Source organism: Sprattus sprattus (assembly GCF_963457725.1).
Source record: "Sprattus sprattus genome assembly, chromosome: 19".
Lineage (NCBI taxonomy): Eukaryota > Metazoa > Chordata > Actinopteri > Clupeiformes > Clupeidae > Sprattus > Sprattus sprattus.
Window position 1 is genome coordinate 22,256,312 of NC_137917.1, and position 13,177 is coordinate 22,269,488.

A 13,177-nucleotide genomic window follows, 5' to 3' on the forward strand; every position below is an offset into this window, starting at 1 on the left:
GTGTCTGTCCATTTCTATGTATTTATATCTCACACGCAAAGAAGTTGGCAAAAAGTCTGTCAGATTTTAGAACATTGCATTCAATCAGAAATGTAATACCTCATCGGCATCTCAAAGCCTTCAACAACAACAACAGTCTGTGTTTTTCTTGAACAAACCCCACCAATGCTAGACACCTGACCCTTAACCTGACACAACCGCTTTTCACTGACACTTACAGTTGATGCCAGGAGCTCACTCTCAACTGTTAAACAGACGGATATTCAAATCCTACTGTACTGGCCTTGCCGTTTATTTGGTGGGGTGCAGAGGTCCAATGAGTGTTATGTCGGACGGATACGTTTAGTTTTTGCTGATGAGGTGTAGTAGTGCAGGATGTTATTTTGCAATCATACTGCACAACAACAGTACAGGTCCTTCAAGAGCAATGGAAAACATTACGACTCTTTATGAGACAGGAAATGACAGGAAACAGGGAGGGTTCTTCTCCCTTTCAGCTTTTGTGGTTTCCATCTTGCTGAGGTCTGCTCTTTGTTGCTTTGTTACCGTGAAATACTGGAGAAATTTTAAGTTTTAGAAAACTTGTTGACTTTTTTCCATATATATATATATATATATAAGTCACAGTTTCCAGTGTCTCTCACCCACTCACAAGAGTCAGACGAAGCCCCAACATGAGTAGGCCTCTATACCATTGACCACTTTCATTAAGGACAGAGCATCTGCATGAGTAGGCCTCTATACCATTGACCACTTTCATTAAGGACGAAGCCCCTACATGATTAGGCCTCTATACCATTGACCACTTTCATTAAGGACGAAGCATCTGCATGATCATACTTAGTTGTTCAAAGATGAGTGCAAGTATTGTTGCCACTCTTTACCAGTCTGCCGTCCTCGATCACTGAACTCTCAATAGACCCAAACAGGATGTAGCCCAACCTGTACAGGAGCCCAAGCTATAGTGAAAATGAAAGTCCTCTCTATGGCATTGGTGGTGTAGACACACACACTCTGATTATGAAGAAATTCACCTCTGCATTTAACCCATCCAGGGAAGTGACACACAAACACACAGTGAAGTGAGGTTACACACTAACCTGGAGCAGCGAGCTGCCTTTGGTGGCGCCCGGGGAGCAGTGATCGGGTTTAGGTGCCTTGCTCAAGGGCACTTCAGCCATGGATGTGGGCATGGGAGAGCAGTTGTCTACCACTTCCCCCGCCCACATTTTTCCTACTCGTTGGGGATCAAACCGGCCACCCTATGGTTTCCGGCCTGAAACCCTAACGGGTAGGCCACGGCTGCCCCTATAGTACAGCTATAGCCTACCGTATAAGAGATATGAATGAAGCGTGGGTTTACCATTGTATGTCTGTCGTCTGCGGCGGCTTGCACAGAAGTACGTGATGAGGACAATAGCCACGGTCAGGACAATGTCACTGATAACCACACATACCAGTGTCACAGGCTCGATCCTGTAGCAGGGGGCATTCTCCTGAATGGAAGCTGCGTGGGACAGACAAATGAGAAGGAGGGGTGAGAGGAGTAAACCTTTACATGGGACAGACTAAGGAAAAGGAGGGGTGACAGGAGTAAACCTTTACATGGGACAGACTAAGGAAAAGGAGGGGTGAGAGGAGTAAACCTTTACATGGAAACAGCACATGAGGCTAGGCATTAAGGACATCTAGTAGTGAAATCACAACTTCTTTGCCAAGCTACACTAAAGGGAAATGTAGGTGTTTTTCAACCTGGGCAATTAAGGACAATTAATGGTCCAGCATTGAGTTAGAACCCTTAAGCCTGCAACCACAAAAAGGCTTCACTATGGAATCCTATGCAAGGCAACACGACAAAGTAAACCTCTTGTTTTCACCTCTTAAGCCTTTAGTTCATCAGTATTTCAATAAGTCATATAAGACTGTCAGGCAGTCATATGTCAACCATCAACACTGTGTGAAATTTAATACGTTTTTATTTGTATTATCTCATAGACATTTGCAATAATAATACAGAAATTTCACATTTCAACAATGTTCAGAAACACGTCATCTGATCCCAGTCAACAAAGCAACATGAGTTCCAATCATAGGAAAACAAGAAAACACAATAACACACATTCTATGAATCCTAATACATATTTATATTATTATATTATTGAAACTTTAGGCCATACCTTGATTTGCCGTTGTTCCCTCTTCAAAGCAGTCGGATGTGAGGAAAGAGTAATATGATGAAAATCAGTTCAACTGGACACAGTAAAAAACACACCACTGTACAAATAATTAAACAGTTAAATATACGATTCAACTACAGCTTCAGCTTTGCATAATTTAGGGGCAGGTCTACGGTGTAGCCTTCTGCAAACATGGCGATGGAGAGACAAAACCATACCAAGCCAATTCTTAACTGTCAAACAATTCTGCGGCTGCAAAGCAAGAGGTGTGGAAACAGTATTACCATGCACACAGAGTAGGAGAAACAACAGCAGGGTATTGCTTGCCATTTCCTGTCACCGTTCGAACCACTTTCAAAACAATGGCCTATATAGATCAAATAAAAGCAAAATATATCCACATCAGACAAGGGTACACATAACTGGAAGATAACTCTGAAGTGTGTTTTAAGAGGAACAGGAGAAGTGAAAAAATAATCCTAATGGGCTTTTAAGTTTTTTCCCCCCACATAGACTTACTTTCATTTCCTTTAGTGAACAGTTTTTTCCATTTCTACGTGAAAGGTGCTTTTCAGTGCCCCACAAAAACAAAAAGCTTACAGACACATTACTAACATACAGTACAAATATTTCTGATATTCCAAATTATTAAGAGCCAATGAGTTTGCTTCAATTTACAATGCAAGTTGTTTGCAAAACTTCACAACTCCACAAATGACCACAGCACGTACACTTGGCAAGGCACTTTAGTTTGCTGTAGAGGTTTGATTATACATTACATGTGGAAAGTCTCACATCTGTTTTATCCAGAACTTCAGCAATCTATCTATCTCACTATCTATCTAAAACTATTGACAAGGACTCCATTAGAAATACTTTAAATACTGTGATTCAGAGCACTGATTACATAATTACAATTATTTAGCTAAAAACTCATCTAGAAGTAAAGTGGCATAAAACAAGCGCATGTTCAAGAATAATCTGATTACTTTTCCTGACAATCTAGATCTTTAAAGTAACATATTTGACTACATAATGAAATGTAAACAGAATGTCATGAAACTAAATATCACGTTAAACGGCAAGTTCATAATTCACTGTATATTTCAGCAATACAACAAATAAACACACAATTTTTCTAAATAAAGGAAAACAATGTCTCTCGTCATGTTCTTACCTTGTGGTCGCACTTCCAGTTTGCTGTGGGCTGAGCAGATCAGTTTCACTGCATGCATATGACGCTAGAGGCAGGACATGCCACTGATTCATTTCAATGAATGTGTTTGGGGTCTGTGACGGACCGAGCCTCGGTTGCCGTGAAAAATGTGGGTTTGGCCCAGACCACTTTTAAGGTCCCCTCCACCAGTCTAGGCAATAAGCCGTTTCAATGAGGTGGATCCATTGTAATCAGTGGTAGTAGTGTTTGTGTGTGCGTGTGTGTGCAAACCATGTCTGTTTGGGTGCGCTAGTGGTTGTGTGCTGTTCATGTGGGGTCGCACCTCGACCGTCATAGGGTCTACATGTCAATATGATAAGGCAGAGAATTCGGCAAAACGCAAAATATAATCCCAGTGATTTTCATTTAAACAAATACTAATAAAGCATCCAAATCTCTGTAAAAAAAAAAATATGTAAAAAAGTAGTCTACAGAATAACTATTGGAATTCCATTTGGAAGGAAAACAAATAATGAAGCGCCCTGCTATCCTTGTATAACTACAATTCTCATACAGCTAGCCAACGATAACTCAACAAAATTGACCTTTGCCGGCTAATGCCGATAGCTGTGGAAAACATTGTTCCTCGTCACCATAACAATGATGTACATGAACACATATAAGGCAGCCAAGCTCTGCCCCCTCACTTTGTCTCTTTTCTTCCCCTCTAGTCTAGACTGTCTAGAGATTATCCAGCATCAGCACCGAAACTAAGGCTTGCACCAGATATATTACTAGACGTAACGCAAAGCGTTACAAAATATGACCGCCGAACTGTTCAGTAGGTTTTAACACAGAATGAGTCATGGTTGTCAGTGTGTTTATGTGTTTTGTGTGTGTAAATTGGTTTGTGTTTCATTTTTATGTATTAAAGGAATTATTTGTGATAGATTTTGATGATTTGGTAATGTAATGTTTTGTGTACTACTTTTTTGTGGATTGTTTTGGTATATTCTTCTTTTGCAATGTAGTTTGTTAAAACAGGTCACATAAAGAGGTGTGGAAACAAAGTGAAGTTTCCAACCACCAACAGGTGGCGCTATAGGTGATATCAGTCAGGCATATGTACGGGCCAGCGTCCACTCTAAGACATTTTCTTTGGATCAAACCATGTTCGCAAGAGTTATAAGAGACTTTGTGTTTTGTGGCAAGCACTGGCAAGTTGGCAAAGTTTGAGGGTCTGCCACGCCCACACCTTCCGACTAATGAGAAAATCCAATATAACTTTTAGAGTAACCTGACCACATTTCAAGGCGTTACCATTAAATTTGTCGGAGGAGTTCGAACAGATGCGAGGTGTGCAAACGCCGTCAAAACGCATCTTCCACTCAAAATGGCCGACTTCCTGTGGACCTGCCACCATGGCGTCGGAGACTTTTTGGTGCGTCCAAGAATGACGAAGACGTGTACCGAATTCCGTCAAGCTACGCCAAAATAACCCCAATGTACAGTTTTTTTTTGCAATGTTCTAGGGGGCGCTACAGAGCCATTTTGCTTCATCCATTGACAAAAACCCTACCGAAGATGGACAGTTACATGCTTGATGTCCCTGGCAAATTTGGTAATTTTCCGAGCACTTTGACATATATTCGATTAAAACACTTCATTATTGCTCTTTAATTTTTATCTAGGTGGCGCTATACATGTAATGACTGGTTATGGTATGGGTTGGCATGGCCCCTTAACACAAACATACAAGAACAATTCGGCCCTCCAAGGCCCTACGGTTCTCGGGATATTCGAAGAAAACTCTGTCTCACCACCTACAGGCCAGTTGGTATACAACCATATAAATCAATTTATTACATGCCCCCCGTGAACGGAATTCCACGAAACTTAACGTGCAGTCAGAAGGTGTCATAATGATCCCACACCTCCGATTTCGTGCAGTTCTGACCTTGTCAACTTACAATTAAAATGTTTTTGAACACTCCATTTTTGCCTTTTGCATTTGTAACTAGGTAACTTGGTAGTGGAATGGTTGACGTTGCCTCTTAAGACCAACATACAAAAAAAATGTGGTCCTCCTAAGCCCTACAGTTTTCGACTTATTCACAGAAAACTGAATCGCCCCACCCTCTTTAAAACGGGTCCAGTCCGCCGGGGGTGCAACGGATCAAGACGAAAATCAATGGTTCCACGCTCATCTAGTTGGGCTACATGCCCACCAAATTTCGTGCACCTCAGTGTCCCGGGAATCGTTGACAGAAAATCGGCAAACAGAGAAAAAGAAAAAAAAAAAAACAGAAAAAAAACTCAGACTAATATTAAAGTATATGTCTATGCCCTTCTCCTCTTTTCCGGTTAAGCAGCAGTCAGCAGCAGACTTTTACAAAACAAAAGCCTGTAGGCAACAGACTTTTACAATAATAAAATTAATTAAAAAACCTGCGTTAACGCACAATAAAATAATTGTCGCCGTTAATTAATTGATGAATTAACGCGATAATATCACGTTAACTTGCCCAGCCCTAGTATATTCTTAATGTATATATTACATGTTTGTTTTTATTGCCTGTTTTACATTTTCTGGAAAATGAGCATTGATAAGTGGAGCTAACAAGCTGAAGACTCAGTGTTCTGTTGGTGTGCTTTGTACAGAGGAACAAAGATCCATCTCGGCAACAATCACAAATTAATTACACTGTAGATAACTCTGTTTATCTATTGTGAATTTTAATATTTTTCTGTGTCAAATGTGGTACAAAGGACCTTTAGTATTAGATACAAAGAATTGTATTTTGTTGAACCAAAGACTTTTATTTTGTATATATGTGACCAGGATGTTTTGAGATGAAAGGGTTGCCTGCGGAAAAGGTCACTGAAAGTTAGTTCAGTTTGTTATGGAAAGTTCAAGGAAGCTACTCTACTAATGAGATGTCAAACTCTTACGGTGCTAATATGTGAGTGCATCTGATTACCTTTGCTGATGTACTTAGCTTCCCTTTTGCCCAAAGTCATGGTTTTCTAAATTCCTTAAATTTGTTTTGGGGACACCTTGTACTATTGAGAATGACCCTTCATGACCCTTGAAGCAAACACCAAATGCTTTATTGAATGCCAAAGAAACATACTACTTAGTAAGTAAGTAAGTAAGACTTTATTTATTTAGCACATTTCGTACAAGAGCTGCAGTTCAAAGGGCTTTACATAAAATCAATAAAAGCAAGCCGCAAAAGAAATACATGGATTAAAGTAATGATAAGTAATAAACCCTTCTGCCTGGTCTTTAGCTCAGTCGGAACCATAGTGTCGCTTCATAGATTCCGCCTTACCCTGCTAAATATTTACCCTAGTTATGTTTCCGCCCTGAGGCCACCCTTCCTTCTATACCATTGTCTGGGAATTCCCCGCCCCTTCACTGCATTTTGTTTGCTCAGTTGGTTTGGCGAACTACCCAACAGCGGTCCACTTCAGTCACGTAATTGGACACGCCTTTAACCAATCAGACCAACGATACTATACAACGATACAACGATCGGTAATAAAGCAAACACATATTTTTCTGTATGAATTGTTCCAGGGCAAGTTTCTGTTCTGTTTTCAAAGAAAACGTGCCTTATCAAAGTGTTGCGGTACTTCGGCGGCCACCATGTCCAATGTTTAAAATCTGTCCGTGCCATAGCTTTTGTTACCTAGCCGTGTTTAGTTTAAATCCGCCAATGGCGCGCCAGGTAGCCAATAGCCAGTTTGTGATTGGCCCCAAGGATCCTTACAATGCTGAAATGAACTTCTATAGCAAGTTTGCCAGACCCACTTCTGAGGCAACATCAAATTGGCCGGAAGAAGAGGGGCGGGACTTCCCAGACAATCTATACCCTTCTTTCAGAGGTCTTCTCGTCTTCTTCCACCGAGCGCGTATCTTCAGTAGCACTAGGAGCAGCAGGAGCATAACTATGGGCCACAGCCAGATGGCGAGGTTAAGGCAGTGCCCTGCACTGGAAGATGGGGCTATCTGCATTACTGTGGCGTTGGCTGTGGGAGTCTGAGGGGTGGTGTCAGAGGAGAGGTCTCTAATGGAAGCAGAGCAGACACCAGCATTGCCAGCGTCATCAACCATGACCAGTACCACCACCTCAGAACAGCAGGAGGCGCTATAGGTCGCAAAGGTGATGCCTGCGTCAGAAGAGCTGGTGTTGACGGTGCCATTGCCCTGCTGGAGTGTTACAAGAACAATGCCTGTCCCATTGCCATCAGTCAGGTTGGCAGAGAGCTGCCACGTAGCCTGGCTGCAGTCTTGTGGACAGTTGGCAGTGAGGTCCACTTGGCAAACAGGACGGGTAAAGTCAGTCACCTGTGGAAAAGAAACCAAAGGCCTGTCAGTTTGTCACTAAATGACTGGTAGTCAAGTACTTAAAGAAACCTTAAAGTTACCTTAGTGGCAACAGCAAACCTAATGACAACATAGTTGGAGTCGGTGGCTCCAGGAGCTTCTGCCTCGATGGTCAGCGTGACGTCGGTGCCTGAAGCGGTGTCTGAGGGAGCTGTGAGAGTCACTGAGCCCTCAGCACGGCCTCCAGCCTCCAGAGTCACACTGCTGGGGAAAGACGAGTTGAAGCCGCGATCGTTCCTCGCTTGGATGGTATAGCTACCTGCTGTGGTATTGGTTTCCACTGTGAAAGGCACAGTAATGGTCGTTCCAGGTTCCAAAGTGCTGTTTACTGCGGCCTGTGATGAGGAGGCATCATAAGAATATAGCTTTAGTGTCGACAGCTGGGATGGCTCTGCCAGTATCCACCCTTAAGTTAATTTTCATTGCCTCAAAAAATATGATATTAGTAAAATATTAATAAGCATTGATAGAACTGGACATGGGCTATCTATGAAGTATCTAGGGTCAGAAAATTGGAAAGAAAAAAATAATCATTGACGTAAAATTTAGAAATTCTAAACTCATCCTTTGAAATTGCCATAATTGTACAACATCCCAAACATGATACATGCCAAAGATTCTGACTTTAAGGAGGAATTAGAAGTTAAAACATTGTTAGCTCACCGTCACAGCCACCCTGGAGGCCCTGAGCTGTGTAGAGGACTGCCTAAGGAAGACGATGGGGGAGGACCGGGAGGACCCACTGGTTTCCCCCCTCAGATGGATGATGAAGTTTCCCAACGGCAGTTCGTCAACCGTTACCAGGAATGCCTCACCTCCTAATGCCTCCACAGTTCCATTTACAGCACCAGATCCAGAGACAGGCACCAGAGCCACCTCAGTCACCCTCAATGAACCACTTCCTGTTACTGACATCAAGAGGGTAGTGTTCTTACCTGTTTTGGAAAGACAATTGATTATTCAGTGGTCACAAACAAACTAAAACAAATCTTCCAAAAGATGTCATAAAGTTGGTGCCGCTTTCTGACCCCTACTTCCAAATATCAGTCATGTATAGATTAAGATGATATACTCCTGCAGCTGCACCTTATTAACAAGCACTATTGGAGTGCTTTCAACATACCAACGGATGGACGACTCTGTTTTAGGCTAAAATCTCCATTTGCTCCTCCAAAGGCCTCCACAAAGTTGAACAAGAAGTCGATGGAACTTTGACCTGCACAGAAACACACACCGAGGCACACTACATGAAGTTTCATGTAGGTACAGTAGGTGTTATGTTGCATCATATTTCTCTGAATATTTGGAACTGCTGACCTGTGACTTTGACAGTAAATGTTGCTGTGGAGTGTATGGTGATAACCCACAGTCCTGTGCGGTTGTGGGTCTTGACTTGCATACGCTGTAGGTTTCCCACCCTCTGAATCGTACCCAGAGGTCCCTCTGACACCACATGGCTCTGTGACTCGGCTGAAATGGATTACAGGTAAAAAATATTCATTGAAGGGAAAAAAAAGACATTTCTGACTAATTTGTCAAAAAGTAAAATGGAAGTATCACAGTTTCAGTGATGCATTCATGTGACAGGGAAATCCACATCTGCCGTATGAAACTGATTGCATGAAAAACATGTAAATGCAAAGAAAATATCAAATATCTGTTTAAATATCTAATATGTACAGAGACATGGGTGATGGTCACCCCTCAAACCTGTGGGACTGTAGAGAGTAAACGCAGGTGAGGACCCTGTGATGTACAGCGTCACATTGGACACCAACTCGTCCAGCAGGAAGGAGAACTTCTCAGCCCTCACCGAGGTCCTCACGGCCTGGAGCAGGGTCACCTGAGGGCGGCAGAATTACATTTTATTAGCCCAACAGCACAGAAAGCCAAGCTAACCAGTCTTTAAAACACTAAATGATCCCACATCTCTAATAAATGTCGAAACCTATCGGGTACCAGAGCAGGGGTTGAGGAGTCCTCTATGATCACGGTGGCCCGAGGCAGTGAGGACTTGGAGACCTCTATGGCCTGGCCCCCTGAAGCCTGTGCTAGGTCCCGGTAGAGCTGAGCATCTGCTTCAGATATGCGATTTGATGTGCGGCTCCGAGAGCGCTTACGGCGACGTGCTGAGCGTGGCCATAAGAGATTAGTTAGCACGAAGGTGACCTATGGGACAAGATATGTGCTTTAAAATAGCATACACAAACATGTGAAATATTACACACAAAGATTAGCTACACAATTCTGAACAGAGTATATAAAAACTACCAAGATATGCAACCTCAGATTAACAAGCGTCACCTACAGACAGTGTCACAGAGACACAAAAAGGTTGATCCCACCAAATTCACCTTTGACTTGGTGCTCTCAATCAGTGCAGTCACAGTGCTCTTCAGCTCAGCATCTTTGGCAGGAGCGTCCGTGAAGAGAAAGATGTTAGAGGAAGGGGGAGCTGCAGTGAGCGCCAGCTGGTCATCGGACGACAACAGAAAATTACCTTTTACTCATGCTCATGCATAGAATCCTTCCTGACAACTGTCGAAAACTGGAGACTATTTTTTTAGTTCAAGTTCAAAGATCGAAGTTCAAAGTACTTTATTGTCATTGCCACAAAGACAACGGGCCATTTTTTCATTAATTCATGAAAGCTCACGTGATCATAATGTGAACATATAACAACACTGTTAAAACACTCCACAAAAGTGGAGTGAGTCACTTAATAATAGTATCGTTGTTTTAAGAGGAGGCTGCCGTTTAAGCACATGCATACAGTACATACCTTTAGTCCTGATAAGCTCATTTCAGGTGTATCACCTCCACCAGCGGCTCTGAGCTTGTTGATGTGCTGCTTGAAAATATCTGCATCCGTTGTCCTGATCAGTGGCCCAAAGTCTGTACAATCACAGACAGAGACACCAGCAGTTAATGTGGAACGACAAGACCTGTGCATTTCACATGAGAGTGCGCCCCCTGCTGGCCTGACCTGGGTCATTGAATGGGACCAGGATGTACTCTGAGGGCTCCTCCTGGGTGCCACGTTTGCTATCAATGATGGAGAATGAGCGCCGCTTTACTGCAGCAATGTCATCAGACATGCTACCTGTGGTGTCAACCACTAAACATAGCACGAATGATTGTGACACTCCCACTAACCTGAGAGAGAAAGACAAAGAGGGAGAGAGAGGGAAGTTGTTCTTTCATGCACAAACAGCTGGTAACCTATATGAATGTTCTGACTTTCTGCAAAGTGGTAAAATACAGACAGGTTTTCAATCATTCAACCGGTCAGTCTATATTACTGCAGGAAGTTTTTGTCCCCGGTGGCCAGTCTGATGTCCTCCAGGAGCTCCATGGTGGCGTTGATGGCCACCTGTGCTGCTCGCAGGTGCAAGTGCCCATGGCTCGCTGTGGTGGTATCCTTGTTAATCCCACCAACTGGAACCCGATGTCTGGTCTGGTCCAAAAACCCACCATGGCTGCACTTTCCTGCGGTGAGTTGGGCACACATTAATGCGCTATATATGTTTATCTCTAGTGGGCTATGAGCATCAGTAGAGTATTCACAAACAAATTAGTGTACTGGTCTCATGCACAGATAAGTGTCTTTGAAAAGGGATTAGACGTGAACATGGCAACCTGGTGGCTTGGCTGAAGAGAAGAGGTTGAAGTAGCCTGATGTGAGTTTCTTCTCCTGCAGGATCTCAGATAGGATGTTATCACTGCAGTCTCCCCCTATGCAGTTTCTGCAGGTGGCTCTATAGGGATCTGGAAAAGAAATATTACACAGTGTGTTTGAGCTTATATGAGAGAAAGAGAGTGGGTGTAAGAAACAGCATTGTGTAATGTTTATCTTAGAACAATGCCTGGCAGGTAATGCAAAAAAAGATTTAGTGAGTGATATTAATAGGTGGTGACACAAGTGATGTGAGTAGCTTAGAGGAAAATTAGTTGTTTCAAGAGTACCTCAGGTGATGCATGAATGAGTGGATTTAACCCATCAAATATAGTAGTTGGTAACATAAATGTCACACACACATACCTGCCAGATTTTCCAAAGGCGTGTCTAGCCTGATCAAATTAGAGAATTGTACTGTGTTTCCTATCTCTATCCAGTTACTGTGGCTGTAGAAGTCCTGTGCGAAAAAGAGATGTTGAATGTCATGTGTTAATGTTAAGGTGATCATGTGTCTGTGGCTGACCGAAGGAAGGAGCTGAAGAACACTTAGTCCATCTTTTTACATGGCATAATATGTGTTTGGAAAGAGCGAGCTTTAACTGAGTAACACCAAACTAACTTGCTATTTAGTTCATGATTTCAAAATCCTTCCCTCATAAAGCCCTGAGAATCCAGAGCAAAAAAACTGAAACTCTCCAAAGACAACCAACCTCTCTGTCTGACAACAGCTCTTCCTCTTCCACAGCAACTGCCCAAGAACAAACACACTTAATATGAACACGCATTCACCTGCAGTGTGTGACAGGCAGCACCCAAGCTGAGTCTGGCAGACATGAAGTTCCCTTGCTTCACGGCAGCCTTGACGGCAGCGGCACCCTGGGCAACCACGGCCCGCCCTTCAGCGAATGTCTCATCATTAAAGTGGTGCGGAGCGCTCAGAGCCTGAAAAAGGTCCACAGCCACATTGCTCTTGATAGTCTCAGTCACAGCTGCCTGAAAGGCCAGGCCCGACAACAGGGAGGTCCCCCCTGAGGAGCATGCCTGCTGCAGGGTGTATGCCGTCAGCCTATCATCAATCTGAGAGACAGGGTTGATGAGGGAGAGAAGTGAAGAACAAAGCAAGATTGCGATGAATGAATGACTAGAGATCATAAGAACAAAGTTAGAATATAATGTGTATAAGCCTCCTACACGGCCTCAACAACTCCCCTATTATAGAGCCTAGTGTTTTAATTTTTTTCAATCAGTATATATTACATTGATTGCTGTGTAGATCTGGGAATTTGGGCTGAAATTACAGAGCATCTCTCACTCTATCTCTCTCTAAGAGGTGTGTTACATGATCTCACTAGTCTCTCACAGGCAAGGTGAAGTCCTGGCCTTTGGCTGCGGCGATTGCACGGCACACTTGGCCTGTCACGTGGAAGATGGCCCTCTGGGTGATGTCACGGTGTGTGAGACTGCCAGGAGAGATTAGTGGCTTGAAGGTTTCGGTGAGTGGGCAGAAGAACAGCGTCAACCAGAGCAGAGATGCGTGGGCCGTCACTGAAGAGAACATGATCCTGGGCAGAGAAAAGGATTCATTTTCTTTTTTAAATGATTGCCAATTCCTCTTGTTCTCTCTCTCTCTCACTCACTTCCCTACCCCACTTCATTCACTCCTCCAAACACCAAAAACCTTACCATGGAAACATTTTTGTATTCTTATTAAATACTCTTTGATATTCTTTATTCGTTATAAATAGTCGTCTGACTGAAGTTTGCTGCTTTAG

The 13,177-nt window shown here is 43.1% G+C and overlaps 1 protein-coding gene across 1 annotated transcript; it reads right to left on the reverse strand.

Moving 5' to 3' along the window:
- Positions 1-5,149: 5,149 nt before the first annotated feature.
- LOC308380667 (von Willebrand factor A domain-containing protein 7-like) lies at positions 5,150-12,963 on the reverse strand (the record flags this gene model as incomplete). The annotated part of the gene is made up of 16 exons (XM_080858073.1): positions 5,150-5,156; positions 7,212-7,687; positions 7,768-8,061; positions 8,390-8,661; positions 8,850-8,942; positions 9,044-9,196; positions 9,437-9,569; positions 9,686-9,895; positions 10,081-10,197; positions 10,509-10,621; positions 10,713-10,882; positions 11,029-11,215; positions 11,366-11,494; positions 11,769-11,862; positions 12,195-12,482; positions 12,766-12,963. The coding sequence occupies 16 exons, from the start codon at positions 12,961-12,963 to the stop codon at positions 5,150-5,152; spliced, it is 2,934 nt and encodes a 977-aa protein (XP_080714199.1).
- Between the last annotated feature and the right edge of the window lie 214 nt (positions 12,964-13,177).